The 25,481-nt window shown below is 41.0% G+C and overlaps 1 protein-coding gene across 10 annotated transcripts in view; it reads right to left on the reverse strand.

The window, feature by feature from the left end:
- Nucleotides 1-25,481, reverse strand: part of kalrna (kalirin RhoGEF kinase a) — a 734,910-nt gene that overhangs the window by 183,769 nt on the left and 525,660 nt on the right. For all 10 annotated transcript variants that reach the window (XM_087989060.1, XM_043693728.2, XM_043693729.2 and 7 more), the window contains exon 34: nt 1,060-1,306. In XM_087989060.1, the coding sequence (XP_087845186.1) occupies nt 1,060-1,306 (247 nt within the window). The remainder of the gene's footprint in view (nt 1-1,059; nt 1,307-25,481) is intronic.

Here is a 25,481-nt window from a genome sequence, read left to right on the forward strand (position 1 = left end):
AGCCATCATGCTGCCCTCAGCTATGGTATTTGGGCAGTCGTTTGTTCTTTATTTTCTGCAAGTTCTTCCAGTTACCTCATTACTTTGGCTGAGCTGTGAATTGCTACTCAATCTCTTTTCCCCTTCTGCAGAGCAGTAGTGATGAAACTGGTTTCATCACTGGTAGTGCACTATTTACTGCTGTTAACTTGACTCCAGGTTAGGATGTAGGGGTCATGCACTGACCTGTATGATACCAGTACTAAAATTTCACTAAGTGTCCAAACACACAGGCAGGACCCCATTGCCATCGACTGTCTAATTGAGATTCATCAGGTTTACATGTGGTTACTTCCTATATCTTGACTTCAATTCTTGAATGATTCAATTAAAATGATAAATCAATGCAAAGAAAAAAAACATGCATTTAACAAGTTTTCTTTTCAAGACCACCAGACAATCCAAAAAACTTTACAGCTGAGCCAATGATGTACTTTTGAAATACAATCATTGTTGTAATGTCAGAAAGATGACAGCCAATGTGTGCACAGTGAGCTCTCACTGTCAACCATGTGATAATCACCACATAATCTGTTCTTGTAATTTTGACTGAGGAGTTAACTTTCGCCAGAACACTTCTCAGCTCTTTTTCAAAATAGTTACATGGCATTTTTTATGTCAACCTCAGAGAATAGAGGAGGCCTCAGTTTAACATCTCCTCTGGTAGGAAGCACCTTTAACAATGCTCCAGTAATGCGCAGAATTCAACCAGGATTTTTGTATTCAAGTGCAGGACTGGAATTTAAACCAGCACCTTGTGACTCAGAGGGAAGGATGCTAACAACTAACTCAGGTCAGTTTCATTTCAAACTGCTTCTACTATCATTCAATTAGTTAGAGCAAAATAGGTGAGACCCTTCTTGAACTCATTATTATTATTTTAAAGAAGGAAGGTTGTTTTATTGCAGTAACATAAAACAAATCCTTCATACGATTTTAAACTGGATGATTATTAAGCAGTTCAAACCTGTCATTATTCCAGGTGCTAGGATAAGAAAGCATTTAAAAAGCTACATTTACCTTTTCCAGATGGGAAGAAACATTCCATTTCCACACTGCTGCGGGAGTGAGAAATGCAGAGTGTACTGCTTGGAACCAAACCTTCCAGTGGAGGGCTTCTATCGGTTGTACGTACTAAGCACCAGCCAGGCCTTTCACTGGGTCTCTCCAAGAGCTCAACAGTCTGTCCTATTTGGATACTGAGTTCACTGCTGTTGCTTGCTAAGAAGTCTTGCAGCACCACTGTCAATTCACAACCTCCAGAAAGCTAGTGGGGGAAGATATTGAAAAAACACTGTTTTAAGACATTGTTAGCATTTGAAAGAGGATAATATAATTCAGTGATAAATCCTTGACAAAAAGGAAGAACTCTTTTAAAAGTATAAGTTTTCCATTACATCTATTTGTGTTTTTTTTCAGAACAGTTCTGATGAACTTAAGCAATGTTGTCTTTTGTGTGAACCAATGCTCACAGATTGAATCATTAACTTGAAACTCGGATCTCAACCAGATGTCAAATTTATTTACAACCCTACTACGGACCTGTAAGTTTTCTTTTTAAGTTGACAAATTGAGAAATTGTGAGACCCCAGGTACTTACTAAGAGTGAACCACAAGATTTCAAGGTTTTAAGCAAACAAAAATAAACATTACTATAAAGTCATTGTAGTCCTAACAGACCATAGGAGTGCTCTCTCATTAGACAGAGATGATTGACGGTGGCTTGGTTTGCGGGTCACCAGGCCTCAGACAAGTGGCAAGGTAGAGAAAGAGAGACCTTCATGGTAACTTCAGCCAGTACAGAAATTGAACTCCCCCATGCTGTGAGCATCACTCTGTATTGCAAACCAGCCATCCAGTCAACTGAGCTACTCAACAGAAAACTGTCTCACCATTCAACACAGTTGGAAAATTAGACATTTTCCTCTCAATGCAGGAATCTCTTCCCGCCAATTTTATACAATTCTCCCAACATTCTTGCCAATGTCCACATTGTTCAAAGGCTGAAAAGATCCCGCCCACTGCATCAAACACTGCATGGAGCATAGCAAATAGCAAATGTAGTCAAGATGGATCCCACAGGTTTCAAAGCAACATCCCACCTTAATCTTAGTAAAACTTTACAAGGGATTCCAATTTCTTCTATTTCACTTAGCTTTCGAGCTCACTCAAAAGCTGCTAAGTTACATACCTCCTCATCAACAATTCATATTCCAGCTCATATTCCAATCAGCTATATGCTCTCTGGACTCTAGAGACTGCATTCCAGCATGTATTCACAGAAACAATTTTCAGCTTTTCACAGACTGTTAGCTTCACCAACCTGACATTGCCTGTGTTTCTATGAGCTCGAAAGTTGCTCAGCTGCACAAAGCAAATGCTACCTGTGGGCGTCATTCACCCTCACTTTCAGCTGCAATAAACTGTTAACAGCACATTGTTTCTTTTGACTCCCATGAGCTCATAAGGCCTTGCACAACCTAACATCAACACTTTGCTGCATTTCCTGACTCTCTGAAATTCTCATGATTTCCAATACCTTGGAGACTGCTGCGGCAGCACCCTTTCTTGGAACCTGCTTCAAGACCTGGCTTGTTAGCAAACCTCTCCTCTTACTGTCTTCATGCAACTTTCTAAAAATTAACTGTTCAGTAAACCTTGTATTGGCCTATTGACAAATCACAAAACAAGTCCTGTGTTTTTTTGAGGCAGTAGAACAATCAATTGCAGCCCCTTGGAACCGTCTGTTTCAAGAATATCATAATAAGTGTAGATTAATGGTTTACTGAAGGGATACAAAAATAAACTTTTGTCACAGAATGCTAGAGCACCAAAATAGAAACAGAAAAAGTTGAAGAAACTCAATAGGTCTGAAAGCAACAATTGAGAGAGAAGCAGAATTAATCTTTCAAGTCCAATATGTTTCCTCTTTGGAACTATCATAAGAAGAGGATGAGGTCTTGGGGTTGATAGAGGAGTAAACAAGGTTGTTATGGAGGGAACAGAACCTTTGAAATGCTGACAGGGGAAGGGACAGAAGATATATTTGGGATTGGTATTATGCTGTAGGTGGGGGAAATGGCAGAGGATGATTCTTTGAAGGCAGAAGCCGGTGGGGTGGGAAGTGAGGTCAATACCTCATCCGCCTTCCACAGCACTTTCCCATGCACTGCAGGAGATGCAATCCTTTATTTCCACCCACCTCTCTGCCCAAGTCTGCAAACACTTATTTCTAGGTGAAGGGTCAATTTGTCTGCATTCCTTTCAATCTGGTCTATTCTATTCGGTGCTCACAATGTAGGGTCTCTATACCTGGGAGACTAGATACCGACTGGGTGACTGCACTGTGGCCCAACTTCCAGTTGCTTTCCATTCAAATACACCATCCTGATCTCATGTTCACATTTCTATCCTAGCCCTGCTACTGTATTCCTGTGAAGCCCAATGCGAAATGGAGGAGCAGTTCCTTTTTTCCCGTTTAGGCACTTTTTACAGCCTTCAGAACTTCAGACTATGAACCCTGTCCTCCATTTTGATTGTTTCTGATGACATTCACTGATACAAAGCTGGAATATCCAACAGTGCTCTAAGTCCAGATTTTGGACCATAAACTGCATTGAATTGATAAAGGTCTATTTATGAATTACATCAAGTGAGATTACAAGATTCTGTTTGAATATTGCCAAGACTATATACTTTGCAGGAAAATCTCATTTAGAGTTTCAGGATTGCAATTCAGAGGACTTTTTCTCACAGCCATATGAAATGAAGCTTAATTAATGGGCAATTGTGACATTCATGGCCTATCTTGAAGGAGAAACCACATCAGACTTTGAAAATCCACAACAACCCTATTGCATCCTTGCTGCAACAGGCAACAATTTAGCAGAATGGCTGTAAAGGCTGGGATCCAGATGGACCAGGTCCCAGCTTTAAAAAACACGGTTTGAAAGGGGCCTTTGGTTTGTGGGGTGGGGTGGGTGGCGTTGAACCATGCAAGATCTTTGCCATAAGAAAAGGTTGGACCTACTTCGTTTTGAGTGTTTCCACTCTTCACCGATTGTTGAAACCTGGCATAGACATCACAAAAATTTGTATGGCCTCATCGGCATATATGATTGACACAAAAAGAATTGGCGCCCATTAGAATGCCCAGGTGAGGTGGGGCATGGTGAGGAGACAGGCAAAAACTCTTGGTAAAAAGGATATTCAAAGCAAGCCCTCCCTAAATACAAGTACAATGTCAAATTCAATTTTCTGGAGGGAAGTGAAACAAAGCAAATCTTTCTTCTGAGGCCAACCTGTGATGAGTGACACTGTAACATTAGTGATGTAGATAACGCAACTCAGAGACAGAAATTCTTTCAGCTTAATTACCCGGTTTGTGCCCTGAACAAAACTAAAAGACTTCAATAAAAAGGAGAGGGTAATGCCATTGGACTAATAATTGAAAGGCTCAGCTTACTGGGTCTGAGGACATGGGTTCAAGTCTCACCACAACAGCTAATGGAATTTAAAATCAATTAATAAGTCTAGAATATAAAGCCAGTATCAATACTGACGAATATAAATCCATCTGGTCCAATCATTTACATCAGGTAAGGAATCTGTCTTCTTTATCTGGTCTGACCTTAATGAAACTTTAGGCCCAAATAATGTGATTGACTCTTAACATTGCTTCAAGCCACTCCATTCAAGAGCAATTTAGGATGGTAATAATTGCTGGCCTGGTCAGTGATGCCTACGCCTAATGAAAGAACAGAAAATGTTGCAGATCTATTACATTTATACCACAATCATTTAATCACGCTTCAACATATCGCTCAATGTTCATCACCTACCTTGGCTCCTGGTGCAACAATATTTCAAACTTAAAATTCTTATCCTTATATCCAGTCTTTCTATGGCTTGGTCTCTCCAATTATCATAACCTCCCCCAGGTTCACAACTGCTCCCTCCTCTCTAAGACTCCTCAACCAAGAATTCTATGTTTCTCCAGTTCTGGAATGGTGTGCATCACTAATTTCTTTCACTGCACCATTAATCAGGTGGAAGGAAGGTCATTGATGAAGCAGCTGAAGATGGTTGGATCTATGACACCATTCTGAGGAACTCCTACAGAAATGCCCTGGAGCTGAGATGATTGACCTCCATCAATTACACCATCTTCCTATCTGTCAACTTCCTATGACTTCAACCAACAGAATGTTTGTCCTCATTTCTTATTTACTCCAGTTTTGTGAGACTCCTTGATGTACTTGATTTGACATTTGGTCAAATGTGGCTTATGTCCAGGGCTGTCACCTTCACCTCATTTCTTGAATTCAACTCTTTTGTCCATATTTGACCCAAGGCTGTAATGAGCTCAGGAGCAGAGTGGCCCTGGCAGAACCCAAACTAGACATTGGTGAGCAGGTTATTGTTGAGTTGGTGCTGCTTGATAATGCTGTTAATGACATAATTACTTTACTGATGATCGACAGTAGACTGATGGGGTAGTCATTGATAAGTTAGATTTTTACTGTACAGGACACACCTGGGTAATATTCTACATTGTTGGAACATGCCATTGTGGTAAGTACACTGGAACAGCTTGGTTAGGGGAGCGGTAACTTCTAGAGCAGAAGTCTTCAGTGCTATTGCCAAAATGTTGCCACAGTTTTTGTATTATCCAGAGCCTCCAACCATTTCCAGGTATCACATAAAGTGAATTGAATTGACTGAAGACTGTGTTGGCAGCAGATCTGTCTTCCTGGGGACCTCTGGAAGAAGGACCAGCAAGGAAGTCTGAGATTATTGTGAACAGCCAGCAATGTAGAAGTGAGGACACAAACTAACCTTACTGAATGGTGAAGCAGGCTTGAGTGGCTGAATAGTTTCCATTTCATGTTTGTTAAGGGGCAGTGGTTGGCAGGATGGGTATGAAGGGCCACAGGAGGCCGGAGGTGGCATGGAGATAGGTTGAGGAATGGATTGAGGGAGGGATGAGTGAGTGAGTGTGTGTGAAATGTGAGGGCTGGGAGAGCTGGCATTTGGTTTCTTCTTTCTCTTGAAGCTGCAGCAAAGTGCAAAAGCCAGGTCAGCCTTCCCTGCAGCCCATCTCACCATCCCGTGCCTGCCTCCCCTCCTCTTCCAGGGGCAGAGGGTATAACTCTCACTGTCACCTGCCAACTTGTAATGAAAATATGGACATCAGGAGCACATTTTTCCAGCCCTGGTGTGTGGATCTGGACATCATCTTGACTCTGTACACCTGATCTGGGAGCAAAAATCAGGTCAAGATGTCAATTTGATTCTTCAATTCCCAACATACAGCACGAGGAGTTGAAAGAGAATGTTTGAATTCATCAGGCAGATTAACATCCAGGAATCCCAGATACATTACTTTCTTGGGCAGGATAATCAAGAAAAGAATGGACATTTTAGAAAAGGAAGAGAGGCAGCAATTTTAAGCTTTAATTGAGGTCTAATTTAACAGCTTTTACAAAGAAATTTCTAAAAAGGCTATATAGTGCCAGTGCTTGCCATGCTACTCTCTCATCAACAGAGTTAGAAATAGCGTATACGATCCACCCAGAGAGATTAAAGATCAGGGAACATCATCCAAATATATTTAGCACAGAGACTAAACAAATCAATTGAAAACAAGAGGAAAATCAAAAACATGATAATGTATCTATTTAATAATAAGACAGCAGAACATATCATTTAAAGTTTGTGGAAGGGTACTTGCTACGTGTGAAGTCTGTGTTAAAGGAATACAATGTTACCCAATTTCATTTACTTTACAATGTGGCGAGGAACTGGGATGAGGATGTAAATGCCTTGCCATTATGTTATTGGATGGTTTGGGTTAATGTAGTTAATGTAGTTTTGGATAGAGAAAATATAGAGAATACAATGTTATTTTACTACCTGCATCATTTGCCCAATTTTCCAATGATAAGCCTTTCAATTATAGCCGAAATATAATGTAAGTCAGTTATATTCACATTGCAGGATTTTATCCATAATAAGCTGCTATTATTAATGCTTAAAATTTTGGATGATGAGAACGATCTCCCTATATTTACACTGCTAAAAGAATAATAACATTGCACAACTACTTCTCCATGCAATACAAAAGCCTTTGTTTTACAAATTCTTCTTTTTCTTCCTCTCTTTGATGAGCCATTCCAATAAAACCACCACAACAATGGTCTCTTTCAACATTATTCATTGTCAGTAATTGTCTCACATAGAGTTCAGGCAAAATGCATTGAACATCGAGGAAATTAGATCATAGAGATCAGCCTTAACTCCTCCTCTACACCATTCGATCAATAATTATCAGGGACCCTGCCCACTGAATAGGGATTTTGTTTTGGAGGGAGAGAAATTCTGGTGTAGATGGTTTGTGGTAAATTTGAAGTGGTATTCTTTATTCTATTTACTGCATGAAACCCAGCTTAAAGTGCATGGTGTGTAGAGTGAAATCCAAGTTGTAGTTTCACATCTTCCAGCTGCATGCTAGTGTGGGATTACAGTACTATCACATGCTAATCATATTTTCAAATATCTTTTTAACAATCACTTCTAAATCTTTTCTTTCACAGCCTCCCATCAATGAAGATCCTATCCCATTTTACTTATACATTACACCGTGCTTTATCCTACATTTATCCAAATTACAATCCATCTGTCTTTAGAGGTCCTTTTTACACAGTTTCTTCCCACAAAATACTGTGCTTTTCAGTAAATGTAAAGCACCAACCAAACTAGGAGTGGCAGTGCAATCAGGGGAGGCAGTTCAAAAATACAGAATGAGTTCAGTGCAAGCAAACAGAGAACACATGTAATATAATGCAAAATAAGTGAAATATTGAATGTATCTTGGGAAATGGGTGCCCTGAAATGGAAGCCATTACACAGGATATAATTGATTCTCTCTTCTATTGTCATCAGAGCTTCAACCTGTACTTCCATGGATGGGGAAGCACCATCAGATACATGGCAACTTCTTTGTCTTCTTCCCTGAGCAGCTTTTTAGCTGCAACTTCCTTTGGGATTCCAGCAAAGTTTCCAGACATTCCATTGGCGCCTGCAAAGAAAACTAGCCTTTGCTGATGTCACCACAAATGAGGGCTTCCAACCCATGAGTCATACATTGAGTTGTAACACATTTTTGAAAATTTGACCTCAAAGCCAGCAAGTAAGTGCAGATCCTTCTTTCAGATGAGTACATGCCATCTATTATACAAGGATTCCCAAGCTTCTATTCAGCTTTTGTTGTGAAATTAACATCTACATATCCACTTCATACTTCTCTAATTCTTTTGTGCTCTTTGAATTTTTGATGAAATTTGCTCACTCATGTGTCTAATCACTATGAATGCTGTGTGAAACTGTGAATTGGAGGTGCTTCTTGCACAGTAACATGGTGCAGGAGGCCTCTCGGCGAGCTCATGGATGGTTTCAATTCAACTTCATCCCTTCCATGCTTCTTGTCCTCTGAATTGATTCCATTCTCAAATAATTGTGTGTCTTTCTGTGCCACATTTTGTTGTAATGGATTTCCAGGAAAAGATTTATAGATTAGATTACATTACAGCGTGGAAACAGGCCCTTCAGCCCAACAAGTCCACACCGACCCGCCGAAGCGCAACCCACCCAGACCCCTACATTTACCCCTTACCTAACACTACGGGCAATTTAGCATGGCCAATTCACCTGACCTGCACATCTTTGGACTGTGGGAGGAAACCGGAGCACCCGGAGGAAACCCACGCAGACACGGGGAGAATGTGCAAACTCCACACAGTCAGTCGCCTGAGGCGGGAATTGAACCCGGGTCTCTGGTGCTGTGAGGCAGCAGTGCTAACCACTGTGCCACCGTGCCACCCACTGGAGGAACTGATAATACCTGAGTTTTGACGACTGAGATTAAAGTGATTCTGACAAGAATGCAAGCATTTGTACCAAGTTAGAGACATTGGCCCATTTAATTCCAGGATATCCTCCACCATAATCATTCACCAGTCCAGAAATGCACACTGGCTAAGTCACAGAGCACGAGGATATCAAACAATATGGGAGATGACTTTGCACTTATGAAGGATATACATAAACAAGTGCCTGACTTACAAAGATGATGTTCTTGTGGAGTAAATCTGAAGAGAACAATATATGCAGACCATTGTGTATACATATGAAAGGTAATTATTAAATCTCGGAAGATACATCGAACATAACAGTGCAGTACAGGCCCTTCATCCCTCGATAGTTCCACAGGTCGACGCAACAATCTGAAGTCTATCTAACCTATACAATTCCATTTCATCCATATATCTATCCAATGACCATTTAAATGCCCTTAAAGGTGGCAGGGCATTCTATGCCCCTACTACTCTCTGAGTAAAGAAATGACATCGCACATCTGTCCTATATCTATTACCCCTCAATATAAAGCTACATCCACCCATGCTAGACATTGCCATCTGAAGAAAAAGGCTCTCACTGTCCATTCTACCTAACCTCTGATTATTCTATATATCTCAATTAAGTCACCTCTCAACCTTCTTCTATGTAACGAAAACAGCCTCAACTCCTTCAGCCTTTCCTCATAAGACCTTCCCTCCATACCAGGCAACATCCTAGTAAATCTCCTCTGAATCCTTTCCAAGGCTTCCACAACCTGCCCATAATGCAATGACAAGAACTGTACATAATACTCCAGATGTGGCCGCAACAAAGTTTTCTACAGCTGCAACATGACCTCATGACTCTACCAATCCTCTACAATAAAAGCTAATATACCGTATGCCTTCTTAACAACCTTATCAACCTGGGTGGCAACTTTCAGGGATCTATGTACATGGACACCGAGATGTCTCTGCTCATATACACTATCAAGGATTTTACCATTAGCCTAGTACTCTTCATTCCTGTTGCTCCTTCCAAAGTGAATCACCTCACACTTTTCCGCATTAAACTCCATTTGCCACCTGGCAGCCCAGCTGTGCAGCTTATCTAATTCCCTCTGTAAAGTGCAACATCCTTTGTCACTATCCAAACTCCACCGACCTTAGTGTCATCCACAAATTTACTAACCCATCCTTCTACGCCCTGATCTAGGTCATTTACAAAAATGACAAACAACAGTGGACCCAAAACACCTTGTGGTGTACCACTAGTAACTGAACTCCAGGATGAACATTTCCCATCAACCACCACCCTCTGTCTTCTTTCAGCTAGCCAATTTCTGATCCAAACTGCTCAATCACCCTCAAGCCAAGGCCTCCATATTTTCTGCAATAGCTGACCTTGGGGAACCTTATCAAACGCCTTCCTGAAATCCATATACACCACATCAACCACTTTACCCTCATCCACCTCAAAGAACTCAATAAGGTTTGTGAGGCACAACCTACCCTTCACGAAACTGTGTTGACTGTCCCTAATCAACTTATTCCTTTCTAGATGATTATAAATCCTATCACTCATAACCGTTTCCCACACTTTACCTACACCGAAGTAAGGGTCACTGGTCACTCCCCTTCTTGAACAAGAGGACAATATTTGCTGTCCTCTAGGCTTCTGGCACTGTTCCTGTAGACAATGATGACATAAAGATAAAAACCAAAGGCACTGAAATCTTCTCCTTAGCTTCCAGGAGGATCCTAGGATAAAGGAGAAAGTGAGGTCTGCAGATGCTGGAGATCAAAGTTGAAACTTTATTGCTGGAACAGCACAGCAGGTCAGGCAGCATCCAGGGAACAGGAGATTCGACGTTTCGGGCACAGGCCCTTCTTCAGGAATCAGATTCCTGAAGAAGGGCCTGTGCCCGAAACGTCGAATATCCTGTTCCCTGGATGCTGCCCGATCCTAGGATAAATCCCATTTGGCCCTTATCTATTTTCACACTTTCCAGAAATGCTAACATCTCTTCCTTGTGAACCTCAATCCCATCTAGTCTAGTAGCATGTACCTCAGTAATGTCTTCAACAATATTGTCTTTTCCTAGTCTGAATATTGACAAAAAATATTCATTTAGCGCTTACCCTTCTCCTCTGACTCCACACACAACTTCCCACTGTGGCCTTGATTGGCCCTTTTCATTCTTTTATACCTGACACACCTATACAAAGCTTTAAGATTTTCCTTGATCCTATCAACCAACGACTTGTCATGTCCCCTCCTGGCTCTTCGTAGCTCTCTCATTAGGTCTTTCCTGGCTAACTTGTAACTCTCAAGTGCCCTAACTGAGTCTTCACGTCTCATCTTTGTTCTTCCTCTTGACAGGAGACTCAACTTCTTGAGTAACCACGACCCCCTACCTGACAGGTACATACTTATCAAGGACACAGTAGCTGTTCCTTGAATAAGCTCCACATATCAAATGTGCCCATCCCCTGCAGTTTCCTTCCCCATCCTCTGTATCCTAAATCTTGCCTAATCCCATCATAATTGCCTTTTCCCCAGCTATAACTCTTGCCCTGCGTTACATACATATCCCTTTTCACCGCTAAAGTAAACATAACCCAACTGTGGTCACTATCACCAAAATGCTCACCTACTTCCAAATCTAACACCTGGCCAAGTTCATTACCCAGTACCAAATCCAATGTAGCCTCACCCATTGCTGGCCTGTCTACATACTGTGTCAGGATATGCTCCTGCACACATTGGACAAAAACTGACCCATCTAAACTACTTGAACTATTGTATTTTCAGTCAATATTTGGAAAGTGAAAGTCCCCCATAACAACTCCCCTGTTACTCTCGCTCCTATCCAGAATTATCTTTACAATCCTTTCCTCTACATTTCTGGAACTATTTGGAGGCCTATAGAAAACTCCCAACAGGGTGACCTCTCCCTTCCTGTTTCTAACCTCAACCCATACTACTTCAGTAGCTGAGTCCTCAAACGTCCTTTCCGCCACTGTAATATTGTCCTTGACTAACAATGCCACACCTCCCCCTCTTTTACCATCTTCTCTGTTCTTAATGGAACATCTAAGTCCCAGAACCTGCAGCAACCATTCCTGTCCCAGCTCTATCCGTGTCTCCGAAATGGCCACAACATAGAAGTCCCAGGTACCAACCTATGCTGCAACCCATCACTACTCTCATCCTCCTGGACACTAGAGCAATAATTTAGGTTCCCATCCCCCTATTGAATTAGTTTAAACCCTCCTGAAGAGCATTCACTAATCTCCCCCCCCCAGGATATTAGTACCCCTCTGGTTCAGGTGTCTACCATCCAGTTTGTAGAGGTCCCACTCACCCCAGAATAAGCCCCAATTACCCAGGTATCTGAAACCCTCCCTCATGCACCATCCCTGTAGTCACATGTTCAACTCCTCTCTCTCCCTATTCCTCGCCTCGCTAGCACATGGCACAGGCAACAAATCAGAGATAACAACTCTGTTTGTTCTCGCTCTAAGCTTCCACTCTAGATCCCTGAATTTCTGCCTTAAATCCCCCTCCCTTTACCTACTTATGTTGTTATTGCCTATGTGTACCATGACTTGGGGCTGCTCCCCCTCCCCTCACATAGAATACCACATAGACTGGGACAATTTCAATCATGATAACAGGAGAGAGGGTCTTTTATCTGGAGTTAATCGCAGCTTCAGGGACAAAAGCATCTATTTCTAATGGTTCAGCCTCCAGGCTACTAATTGCCTTTCACATGGAAGGATTTAGTGATGGCTGGTGGGCTTTGGAAAACAAAGTAGAAATATTGACAAGTGAATGAGTCCGATTTCTTGCAAGTAGGATCAAATGCAAACTCTTTCACAGATTCAGGAAAATAAAAGGTTCCACCCAGTTTATTTTCTTACAGTTCAGTGAGCATCACTGTCCTCACTTTTCTCCCAGTATGGATTGCAGGCAAGCCCTCTGCTGTCCTTTTATCAGAGCGGCACAATAGGGCTTGATGAATTGTCCCTTCAGGAATCTTCATGAAGGGCATATTTAAACTGGCTTTAGGAGTCAAACAAAACCACATATAACATAATTACAAAGAGATGTTAGGGAAAGAGTGCCATGAACTGTTAAATGTGGTAGTCAAATTTATCTGAGAGAGTCTGGCTTGTCTGAAATGCTGTCTGATTCTCTGGACTTCCCTGGTTGCATTTGACTAACCTTTCTCTTCTATAGCTGGGGAAAAGGCAATTATGATGGGATTAGGCAAGATTTAGGATATAGAGGATGAGGAAGATAGAAGAAGCAGATAACTCAAGATAACTGTGGTAAATCCCAACAAAATGTTGTGCACTTAAGACTTCTGAAAACGAATAGAGATAAAAGAGTAAAGCAAAACTTGAGAATGGAAAAGAAATTGGTGAAGTAGAAGAAAAAGATCATCGGTCACGGATGTAATGACAGGTTCAGAAGAAAGACTGATTGGTGTGTTCCTCTGCTCAATGTTGGGATCAGTAGTGTTTCCAATGTACCAATTCCACTTCTGGAACTTTGGCTCATCTAACCCCACTTGTATGATGATGCCAATCGATAAAACACAATAGATTGGGATCAGCTTCTTTAATCGTCTCCCTGAAATATCAGAGTAGTCAGCAGACTCTCCAAAAGGATTTAACCAATTCCGTGCTGGGATATTTAGAGCTAGAAATTTGAACCTAATGAGGACTGAACTCAAAGAAAATGCTGTATCATAAAAAAGCACAGAAAAAGAATGGAAATAATTTCAGAATTAAAATTTGAGAAAAGCTTTCAACTGAAAACAGAATTTTGTTCAATTTCTTAATTTGATTTAATACCCAAGTTACAGTTTCACATTGTACAACAATGTTTGGAAAATCCTACTTATCTTGTTTCCAACTTTCACCCCAATAAATTGGCTCAAATTGTCTTTGAACATTGTTATCTTCCTGCAAAGTGAAGCAGCCAGCTGGTCAGCACTGTAAACTATGTTAGCTTCACTAAAAAAGAGATATAATGTTTTTAATGGCCACTGGACATTTCAAAGTGCTTTATAATAAATGATCTATTTTTGAGATGTTGCCACAGTTGCAGTACAGCAGATAATTTACAGCAAATCTCACAGAGAGCAATGTGATAATGATCAGATATAGTAATGTATTTTCATGTGATTCAGCAATAAATGTCAGCCAGGACACTGGGAATGACTCCCTTACTCTTTGCTGAAATGCTGTCATGGGATCCACCCAAGGTAGCAGATGAGGCCTCGATTTAAAATCTTGTCCAAAAATGGCACCCATAATAGTACAGCTTTACCTCTTACTGCATTGCAGTGTCAGCCTAGATTTTTGTGCTCAGGCTCAGGACTGGAACTTGATCTCAGAACCCTGTGACTTCAAGGCAAGAGCACTAATGACCGAGGCACTGCTGACTCTTTGATTAAAATAGGCAATATTTAAACAGTTGTTCAATTCAACACTTGAAATCGAAACTGCACATAGGATTTTACAGTGTTTTCAGATCAAAGAGTTATTGCTTGAATCTATGCCGCTTTTGGATCAGTTAATCTTTTGTCAGCTCATATGCTATTGGGGAATTAAATTGATGAATTATGTAGGAAGTTTAAATAGAGGTTGTAAGTGAGACCAAATGTCAACTGACAGGTTCAGGGGTTTCATTTATTGTTGCAAAGATTGATCAAAAACAAATGACTTGTTTAAAATTTTATAGAATTTATCTTGCTGACCACAAACAGTTTGTTATTCGATCTGTCTGATAGGATATGGTTACTTATAAGCAATCAGATTTCTAATAAAAATGTATAAATACAATTCTTTCCAACAACCCTGATAAGATTAACTAATTTGAGTAATTATTTAGTGGATTCATTCAAAATAAATCTTGTATTAAAATGAGCAACTCTGAAAACTTAAGTATAGTCAGCATGCCACCTAGACAAACATATGTTTTCTAATTTTACCTAATTTCTCTGCCCTGATTCATTTAATTGCAAGCATGACTTGCTCTCCCAAAAAAGATGCATGAATTCCAAATTCAGCAAAACTAATCAAACATGCTTTAACGAGTCCATGGTACTCCTGAATAAAGTCTCAATGATATCTCTGACTGCAGCCCAGAGATGACCCTCTTGCCCTGGGAATTATGGTGTGGGCAAAGAGACCAAGACCAAAAGCAGCGTGAGAACAGCAATCAATATTGGCATGATCCTGAGAACAGTGTATTTGGTCAGCAGAAATGCAAAGTTTATACACACACTTAAAGTGGCCTAAATCAAACCTCAGTCCAGCAAAGATTTTGGATCAACAGCTTGTTGGTGCCTTTGCTTTCTGGAATAAAGATATCTAGTGTTGCTGCAGAAGACCAAATTGCTCTGAAACTACCAAAAGAGTTCAATGCCAAAATGATCAAGTTCCATCGCTTCACCCCAACAACAGCAAAGACACGAGAACTAATTATGTCACTTATAATGGTAACTTGGATGAAATATCCACAAATTTCAATATACCCAGCATCCAGATCGTGGAATTGTTGTGGTACTCATCTGCAAGTACAACAGGACAAAATTAAAACCAAAGTAGCTTTCTAGTGTAAAAGCTTTTTATTAGCGATGGTATCATAGGTTATGGGAGATGGCACAGCAGACTCGATGGGCCAAATGGCCTAATTCTGCTCCTGTATTTCAGTATCTAAAGCCATGCTGAAAATCATGTTCCCTGCTTGTATTTCTGTTCATGTCCATAAGAATTAATGGATGAATGAGGATGGAATGAAATAATGGATTGATAATGCATGGAATAGGTGTCTTGGTGGTCAATGTAAAATCTGCATCTTATTAGTGTGGGACATGTTCAGACCCTACATAAGACATGACATTAAAAGACGTTGCGAAGCATTAACGGCCAAACTGCAGTTTCACCAAGAATCTAATATCCATAGGTCAGCCTTAGGTTGTATTCCTCATGAAGCCATAGATTCATAGAGTTGTATTGCATGGACACTGACCCTTCAGTCCAACTTATCCATGCTGACCAGGTTTCCCAAACTGAACTAGTCTACTTGCTTGCATTTGGCTTATATCCCTCTAATCCTTTTTTATTCATTATTCTGCGCAAATATCTTTTAAATGTTATAACTGTACCTGCATCTACCACTTTCTCTGGTAGCTCTTTCCATATATGTACTACCCTCTGTGTGAAAAAGCTGCCCTCAGGTCCCTTTTAAATCTTCCTTTTTTCACCCTAAATTTATGCCCTCTAGTTTTGACCTTCCCTACCCTGTGGAAAAGACTTTTGCTATTCATTTTATCTATGGCCCGCATGATTTTATAAACTTCAACAAGGTCACCCCTCAACCTCCTATGCTCTAGTGAAAAACGTCTCAGCCTATCCAATCTCTCCTTACAACTGAAACCCTTCAGTACCAAACCCAGTAACACTCTCGGAAATCTTTCCTGCACCCTCTCTAATTTAATACTATCTTTCGTATAGCAGTGCAACCATTATTATTATGAAACTGAATACCCTATATCTGATCCAGAGTGGGATTCCTGCACAACAGCCAGAGTAACTTTGGATTAATCCAGTTAACTCTTTTCATCAGACAAAGGGCTGAATCGTACAGTTTCTTGGCTAAGTGTGAGTGACTTAGAGTGATTCCCGCTGTGAAAGTGAGTGAGCTTTTTTTTTGCCGTGTCTTGCTAGACTCCCACATTAATTGGCATTTCAGCCGCATAGCGAGTATCACATTCGATATCAGCTCCATCTTTCTGCAGGTATATCCACAGTGACTCGCCACTCACCAGTGATCCCGGGTGTCATATTTAAAAGGCATGATCCCTCTGAGGTTGCCCAACACAGTTTCTGCCATTTGCCTGGACACAGAAGAGAGTGGGAAATCAGTGTCCCTGCTTTGTGGGCATGGCTCTGAAGATCAGGATGAATGGTGTGGCGCATAGGTGGATCTTCTTCTTCTCCCAGCACCAGCAGTGGGGGCCGTGATACCAGGCCATGCCAGTCTGGATCAAGGCTGCCACCTAGGCTAGTGTAGGTCCAGCTACCTGCAGCAAAGCCCAGCACTGAAGGAAGAAAGTCTCCACTCCACCAGTGCAAGCGCCACAATCTTCTCTCATTCTTTCTGCAACTGCACACTCACCCCAAACCAAGTATCATGCTCTATCACTCTCACTAATGCCTTAACATCTTCACTGTGTGCCTTCACCAACCTGCAACATTGCTAACCTTGCATGCCCTCAGCGCTGCCCATTGACTCGCTCAGGAAACCTTTGTACCTAAACCAACAGTAACAGCTGTACCATCTACCTTCGTCTCCTGTAAGATCTGCCTTTCTCTCTCTCCAGGAGAAAAACAGACCACATTACAGCAAGAAGAGTCCAGACAAGTACTGCACTGTCTGTTACCCTGCTCCTTATCCGTTATGACCGCATTTGTTGAGATGGCTTTTAGATCCCTGGGTTTATAAATAAAGCAAAAAAGAAAGAAAGTGATACTAGACTGGTCAGACCATATTTGGAGTATTTTGTTCAGCTTTGACCACCTTATTTAAGGAAGGATGTTAAATCCCTGGTGAGACTACAAAAAAGATTTACTAGAATGATACCACAAATAAGGGATTTTAATATCAGGAAGTTTAGAAAAAGTAAGCTTATTCTTCTTGGGGCAGAGAAGATTAAAAGGTGACTTTATTGACGTATTCAAAATTATGAACAATTTTGACAGGGTAAGTAAGATATTCTGTTTCCAGTAGTTGGTATGCAGTAACTAGGGGTCAAAATTTCAAGATCATCAGCAAGAGAGCCAGCAGTGGATAAGGAGATGCTTCTTTACTCAGAGGGTTGTTAGAATGTACAGCTTGGGAGAGTGGTGGAGGTGCATTCTGGAGGAGGTTTCAAAAGAGAGCCAGATATACATTTGAAAGTGAATAATCGAGAGGCCTTTGGCGACAGGGCTGGAAAATGGAACTAGTTGGGCAGCTCTTTTGGAGCTCCTCCAGATGTGATGAGTGAATGGCCTCCTTCTGTGCAGTAAAATTCTATGATTCTATCCTATGAAACTGTCAGCATCCTGACTCTGACTGCCCAGAACATGGACTGGACTGATATGTAGGCTGTTCATAACTTACTGTGCCAGGACCTTCTCAGCAAGGCTATCCCTTTGACTTAACTGAGGCCTGCTCACAGCCATGGCAAGTTTCCTGGCTTTATTTCTATGCTAAATTGCACAGCAAGAGAATAGTTATAATAAGAGCCTGGTAATTCTGCCTAAGGGGGCAAAGTACAAAAAGCATAGCAGAGATGGTATGAGCATCCAGATGGTATGAGCATCAGAGTGAGTAAGCATTAAGAGAGCAAGCAAAGCCCAGAGAAGCAGCCTAGTCCAGTCCATGAGCTGGACATCTGTCTCTGGACACCAACATTTCAAAGCATGCTCCATGGGCACTGGTCACACCCACCCATATCTACAGACATTGGCATCTGACATATGCCAATAATACCACCAACATATAAGGCAGGCAATGATACACCACCTGGCCTGTCAATTACAAAGGGTTTTCCTTTAGCATTGCTTCTGTAAACCCGAGATCCATCAAAAACTGTGTGCCAGAAAATTGAGGCTAATATTTTGAAATCAAAAAGTAATTTATTTGTAAATTTGTAACAGTGCAGCAAAGTTTTCCTGAATGAAATTGCGAAGTAAAGCCAGTCATTAGGAAGACAGATATGTCGACAGTGTCAAAATCAATAAATGTCATAGTTGTATTTAAAAGGAAGCTAGCCAAGTGCATAAGGGAGAGGCTAACTGAAGGATAAATTGATAGTGTGAGAAGAAGTAGAGTGGAAGGGGTCTTGTGTGCAGCATCAATTACATCATAGATCTTTTGAACCAAATGGCCTGTTTCCGATATGTAAATTATTGGTAAAATATGTAATTCTCCTTCAAAACGCACATTCTAAATATTCTAAAGATTTTTGTTACTCACAAAGACAGTAATCCATTTTTCACAGACTTACATCTCTTTCCTTAGAGATGTGAGGCCATGGAGTTTGCTTATTTACTTATTTACTGGCAGTTGAGCTGATTGCTACATTCACTCCCCATGATCCTAGGGACAAAAATGAATGTAGAATCGTAGAAGCAGGCCATTCAGCCATTGAATCCACACCAAACCTCTGAAGAGCAGCTCACCCAGACCTCTCCTTATCCTGTCCCTGTAACCCTGCATTTTCCACGGCTAATTCACCTACCCTGCACATCACTGACACAGTGGGTAATTTAGCATGGCCAATCCATCTAACTGGCACATCTTTGCACTGTGGGAGGAAACCAGAGTACCTACAGGAAACGCACGCAGATACGGGAGAGTGTGCAAACTCCACACAGTCGTCTGAGGGTGGAATCAAACCTGGGACCCTGGCATTGTGAGGCAGCAGTACTAACCATTGAGTCACTGTGCTGCCCTATGTTTCAGGATGTGGGTGGACACTCATGGTAGCATTTAATGGGATCTCTCACATATCCACCAGTGAATATCTTTCAATAATGGAAAATGGTAATTTTTAATGAAAATGCTGTACCTACGTTTGAATATCTGGAGGAAGACATCTTAAGTAAGAAGTTGGCAAAATAAATATTTAATCTTTAAGTTTCTAGCAAAGATTAAAACAGAGCTAATCAGTCTGTTAGGAAGTGGGTCAACCAAGTGTTGCCGCACAAAATGATCCTGTTTACTATAAAGTCTTTATTTTAAGACTTCAATTTTTAAACCTATTTGGCATTTTAAAAAAAAATCACTTTTCGAGGACAAAGTAGTCATTACAGCTCTAAGTGGCATTAATAGGGTAGATAACGAGAAAGCATTTTCACTCACAGCAAGTCTAAAACCCATAAATATAAGATACTGTAATGACTAATAAATTCAATAGAGAATTCAGGAGAAACTTATTTGCCCAGAGGGTGGTTAGAATGTGGAACATGACTCACGCAAGAAGTTGCATTGGAAAATGCCGTAGATGCATTTAAAGGAAAGCTATGAGGGAGAAATAAAAAGAATAGGCTGTAGGGTTTAAGAAAGAGGAGTGCAATAAGGCCTTTGTGAAACATATATACCAGCAGTAATAAGCCAGGCTAAATGGATTGTTTCTGTGTGGTGAATTCTACGCAATAACTGTTCTGTTAGGACTAAATTACATTACGTGTATTTTAGCTTGTTGATCAATTAAAGAGAAAAGCTCCATTTATTTTTGTCATGAAGAAGCCAAATGAATTTTCCATATGGAAGCAGAAGACAGGCAATTTTTGAAGACAAGAATAAATGCAGCATTGATTTGTTTTTCTCTTAAACAAGCATTCCCAGCTGACCGCAGCTTTTTCTCTCCCCAAGTACTGCACTGCATTATATTATCAAGTCCATATGAGATTAAACCTATCCCACATGTTATTTGAGAAACATTACACTTTTGCACAACACGAAATCTACACCCAGTTTCAGCGAGTATATTTCTTAATAGTAAACATATTTCTTGCCAGAATAACTTAAAGTAATAACTTACAAAAAATACATAATTACTTACTTGCAGAAAATAAAAATAAAAACTGTTTCAGTTCATTTAATTAATTGTGAAATTTAACTATAATGGAATCTGAGAAAGTATTTGTGTTGTCAATCTCTGTTAGATTTAGAAATGGTGGCTCTGTGGAACAGGTAATATCCCACCCAACAAAAATACTTTTAGGTATGACAGTAAGAGAACTAGATGTAAACTTGAATTAAAGCAAACATCACAGATACTTAAAATCAAGTTATTCTATAGTTAAACAAAGACATTTACATCTTACCCACTGGTAATGAGGAAAATTCAAACAGCTAAGAACATTTTCCAACTTATGCTTTACAGCTTATTGCCAGTGTGCTATTTTCCTGCTATTTGTTGTGTAATGAGCTCCCTCTGATATGCAGAGTCTCTGAAAGTTCCTGTTGCCTTGAAACTAAAAACCCCTTGACATCAGCAAAAGCAAACACCGACCAACTATTGGATCTGAAATTTCAATATAATCCAATCATTGGAAAATTCACAGAAACCCATCAATTGAAACCTTGTGACTAAAATTAAACTACATATGGTTTAATTCATGTTAAACTACCCAATCGTTCTGAATTACAAAGAGAAAATAAACCAATCCAGACTATAAAAGGTGTGGTCAAAATTCTGTGTAGGCGCCTGAAATCTCACTGTGGGAGGTCCCAAAGTGGAGGACGACCCAACTTCAACAGGCAGTGGGATCTGAGTTTCATACTTGGCAGCGGCAGTGATCCCTGATGAAGGGCTTTTGCCCAAAATGATGATTTTCCTGCTCCTCGGATGCTGCCTGACCTGCAGTGCTTTTCCAGCACCACTCTAATCTAGACTCTGATTTCCAGCATCTGCAGTCCTCACTTTTGCCTAGTGAAAGCCTATTAAACTACTGTATTAAGGATGGCAGCCTACCCTATGAGCTGCCATTCCAGTCAGAGTAATGGCCGCTTCGAAGCTCCACTGTAAATGATGGTTGTTGTAGGGCTGCCCTGGGTGATAAATACACATCAATGACTGTGTTTTCTCAACAGAAAACAGCATTTATTTCTGGCGTCACCTGGGCTTGAGTCAGGGTAGGCCAGTTGCCAACAAGCAATGCCATTGTTAAGGAGGTATCCATCATCACCAGGCAATACTTTCAATACAAAAAGAAGAGGCACTCACCTTGCAAGTCGAGAAAATGCCTGTGTAATGGGAAGAGACTCGAAAATGTTTAGTTAAGTGCTTCAAGTGGGCAGCCAGGAGGAACTACCACAGTTCCTACTGTTGGCAAAATAACTTGGAAGTATCAGGACATTGGCAACTTGCAAAATTTTCCCCTATTACTTTGCCAGCCTTCCCACCTGCCAGCCTTTCACCAATGTACCTGGAAACCTCTAGCTATAGATACAGAATACAAAAGTGATTCGCACACACAGAACTAGATCTGTTTTTCTCTTTTGAAAATACGTTTGTCAAATATAACACATGAATCTTACATTTTTAATTACAATTTTTGAAGGTAATAGATGTTTTTACAGCAGATCATATTTGGATAGGCAGTGGGCTGGACATGGCTGTATATTAATCAGATGTCATCATCCCAATGTCCATACTTTGACTGTTGAATTTTACTTTACTTAATTGTAGGAATGCACAAATGTTTGCAATGTTGATCAGTAGCCCATTCATTTGAAAGCTATCCTGTATTCAAAGTCGGAGCTTATTAAAAAAACGGAATATATCTCGGTGTGAGTTTTGCCCTCAACAAAGTGTTTTGTCTGATGTGGCAATGCTATGTTAGACAATGGGTGTGAAGAATCTAACTGATATTTATTACAACTAACTATTCTATACAAACATTTACATTCCTCAGACACATAAACATCTGGGCTAGTATTAAGATATTAGTTTACAATATGAGCAGGTTCAGCCCCTCAAGCCTGTCTCGCCGTGGCGATATGTAGCCTAACTCCATATGCCTGTCTTGGGCCCATATCCCTTGAAACCTTTGCTTAATAAATTTTCTCTATTTCAGTTTTAGATTTTACAATTGAATTAGCATCGACCACCATTTGAGTAACAGAGTTCTGAACCTCCACCATTCTCACCATATTTAGATTTAAATTTCCTACAGTGTGGAAACAGGCCCTTTGGCCCAACCAGTTCACACCCACCCTCTGAAGAGTAACCCATCCCAACCCATCTCCTTCTGACTAATGCACCTAACACAATGGGCAATTTAGTACATCCAATTCACCTGTCCTGCACATCTTTGGATTGTGGGAGGAAACTGGAGCACCCGGAGGAAACCCACGCAGACATGGGGAGAACGTGCAAACTCCACACAGACAGTCGCCCAAGGCTGGGATTGAATCTGGGACCCTGGTGCTGTGAGGCAGCAGTGCTAACCACTGATGCATCGTGCCGCCCCAAAGTTGAAGTGCTTTCTAACACCTCTCCGAATGGCCTGGCCTTAATTCTTAGACAATGCTCTCTGGTTCTGGTATCTTCAATCAGTGGAAATAGTTTATCTTTATCTACCCTGTCAATAACCTGAACACCTTGGTTAGATCACCCTTAACCTTCTAAAATTTACAGAATAAAGACCTAATTTATCTAATCTGACCTGCCATGAACTTCCTCCAGGGTTAAAACATCCTTCCTAAGTTTTGGTGCCCAGATTTTCTCATAGTATCATAAGAAAGGTCTAATTAGGGTCCTGTATAACTGCAGCAAATGTTCTGCATCACTATACTCCAGCCCTTTAGATATGAAGGCCAGCATTCCTTCAGCCTTTTGGCTATTTTCTGCATCTGTTTGTGGCATTTTCAAGAGCTATGCACCTGAGCCCCGAAATCTTGTTGAACACCTACTGTATTTAACTTTGTGCCTTCTAAAACAAACTTTGATCTTTCCTCTCTTGGTCTGAAATAGATAACCTCATATTTGCTAACACTAAAACCTATCTGCCACAGATTTGTCCATTCTCCTAATCTATAAATGTCCTGGTATTATGCTGTCATTTACAATATTGCCTAACTTTGTCATCAGTAAATCTGGATATTTGACTTTTTATGCCATTAACCACTAGTCATGTCCTACTAATTTGAGTAATTAACCATTGTATCAACTCTTTGTTTCCTGCCATTTAATCAATTTTCTATCAATGTCAGTAATTTGACATCAATTCCATGGTCCTCACTTTCCACCCTACCAACCTTCACATTAACCATATCATCCACCATCCAAAGCCCCAAAGGAGTCTTCCACATCTATCAAAGTTTCACCTGCACATCCACCAATGTCATTTATTGTAACCGTTGCTCCCGATGCGGTCTCTTCTACATTGGGGAGACTGGGCGCGTCCTCGAAGAGTGCTTCAGGGAACATCTCCGGGACACCCGCACCAATGAACCCCATCGCCCCGTGGCCTCCCTCCCCCTGCCACTCTGCCAAAAACATGCAGGTCCTGGGCCTCCTCCACTGCCGCTCCCTCACCACACGACGTCTGGAGGAAGAATGCCTCATCTTCCCCCTCGGATCACTTCAACCCCAAGGCATCAATGTAGATTTCACCAGTTTCCTCATTTCCCCTCCCCCCACTTTACCCCAGTTCCAACCTTCCAGCTCAGCACTGACCTCATGACCTGTCCTACCTGCCAATCACCCTTCCCACCAATTCGCTCCACCTTCCCCTCCGACCTATCACCTCCATTCACCTATTGCACTCTTTGCTACCTTCTCCCCAGTCGCCCCCCCCCCCCCCCCCCCATTTATCTGTCCACCCTGGAGGCTTCCTGCCTTTATTCCTGATGAAGGGCTTTTGCCAGAAATGTCGATTTTCCTGCTCCTATGATGCTGCCTGACCTGCTGTGCTTTTCCAGCACCACACTGATCTAAACTCTGGTTTCCAGCATCTGCAGTCCTCTCTTTTGCCTAGTTAATTTTATTCAGAGCCTGTCCCTGATTCTGTTAATTTCTTTGGGACTTCCAGCAAGCTATCTCCTTTTCTGCTCTGATTACTGAAGTAAAATAATTATTCGGAATGTCTGCCATTTCTCCATGGTCATTGACAATATCAATGCAGCATGTTTCTGGTAGGAGTCATATATGGGAGTAAGATGGGATAGGGGACCTTTATTTCTTCATGGCTCATGCTATGATACAGTAATGATATTGTGACCATACGTCTTCATAACATAATGAAATATTGTCTCTCTTAAAGGCATACTGACATACTGATTGTGAGATATAACACAGTAGCTCTCAGAATGGGACATCAATCAGTCCTGGATATCTGTACTACTACTGGGCAGTTTTAAGGAACCACAAGAGCACCAAAGATTCGCCAACTGAGAAGCAGAAGTGTGTGTGGAATATAGGATAAAATGCAGCTGAAATAACATGAACCCCCAAAGCATCATCCTTAGTGATCAGCGCTGCAAACACTTTACAGCAAGAGTAAAAAGAAACTTTTAATGCATCTATTTCCCTGCAGAAGTTTGGGCCATAGCCCTGCCATGCATTACTCCATATATTTCTCCAGCAATCACAAGGTGCTGCATCAACTAACCTTTACACCAGTCCCATTCCCACTTGTTTTGATACCCCTATTACATATGCTAACAGCTTGCTGCTTTACTTGGTAGGAAATACAAAGTGTTTCACCTGCCTGCTTTCAGCTTTGATACAGCTGGAAGGTCATGGATAGAAATTGAATTTTGGAGAGATGAGCATGCAATCCAGTGCCCAGCTAGGAAACTCAATGTGACTAGATATAATGCTCCGTCTGAAATCTCTCTCACTGTGAAGTCAGCTGGGCACAGATTCCTCTTTGAGCTGGTGATCATGATGTGATGCTTTTGATACCACAGCATTTGAAAATTTCCCTTAACAATAATTTAAGTTTTGACTCCTGACAAAA

This window comes from Chiloscyllium plagiosum, unplaced genomic scaffold, assembly GCF_037043375.1.
Source record: "Chiloscyllium plagiosum isolate Xiang-an unplaced genomic scaffold, Cpla_swu_hap1 HiC_scaffold_7, whole genome shotgun sequence".
NCBI classification, from domain to species: Eukaryota; Metazoa; Chordata; class Chondrichthyes; order Orectolobiformes; family Hemiscylliidae; genus Chiloscyllium; species Chiloscyllium plagiosum.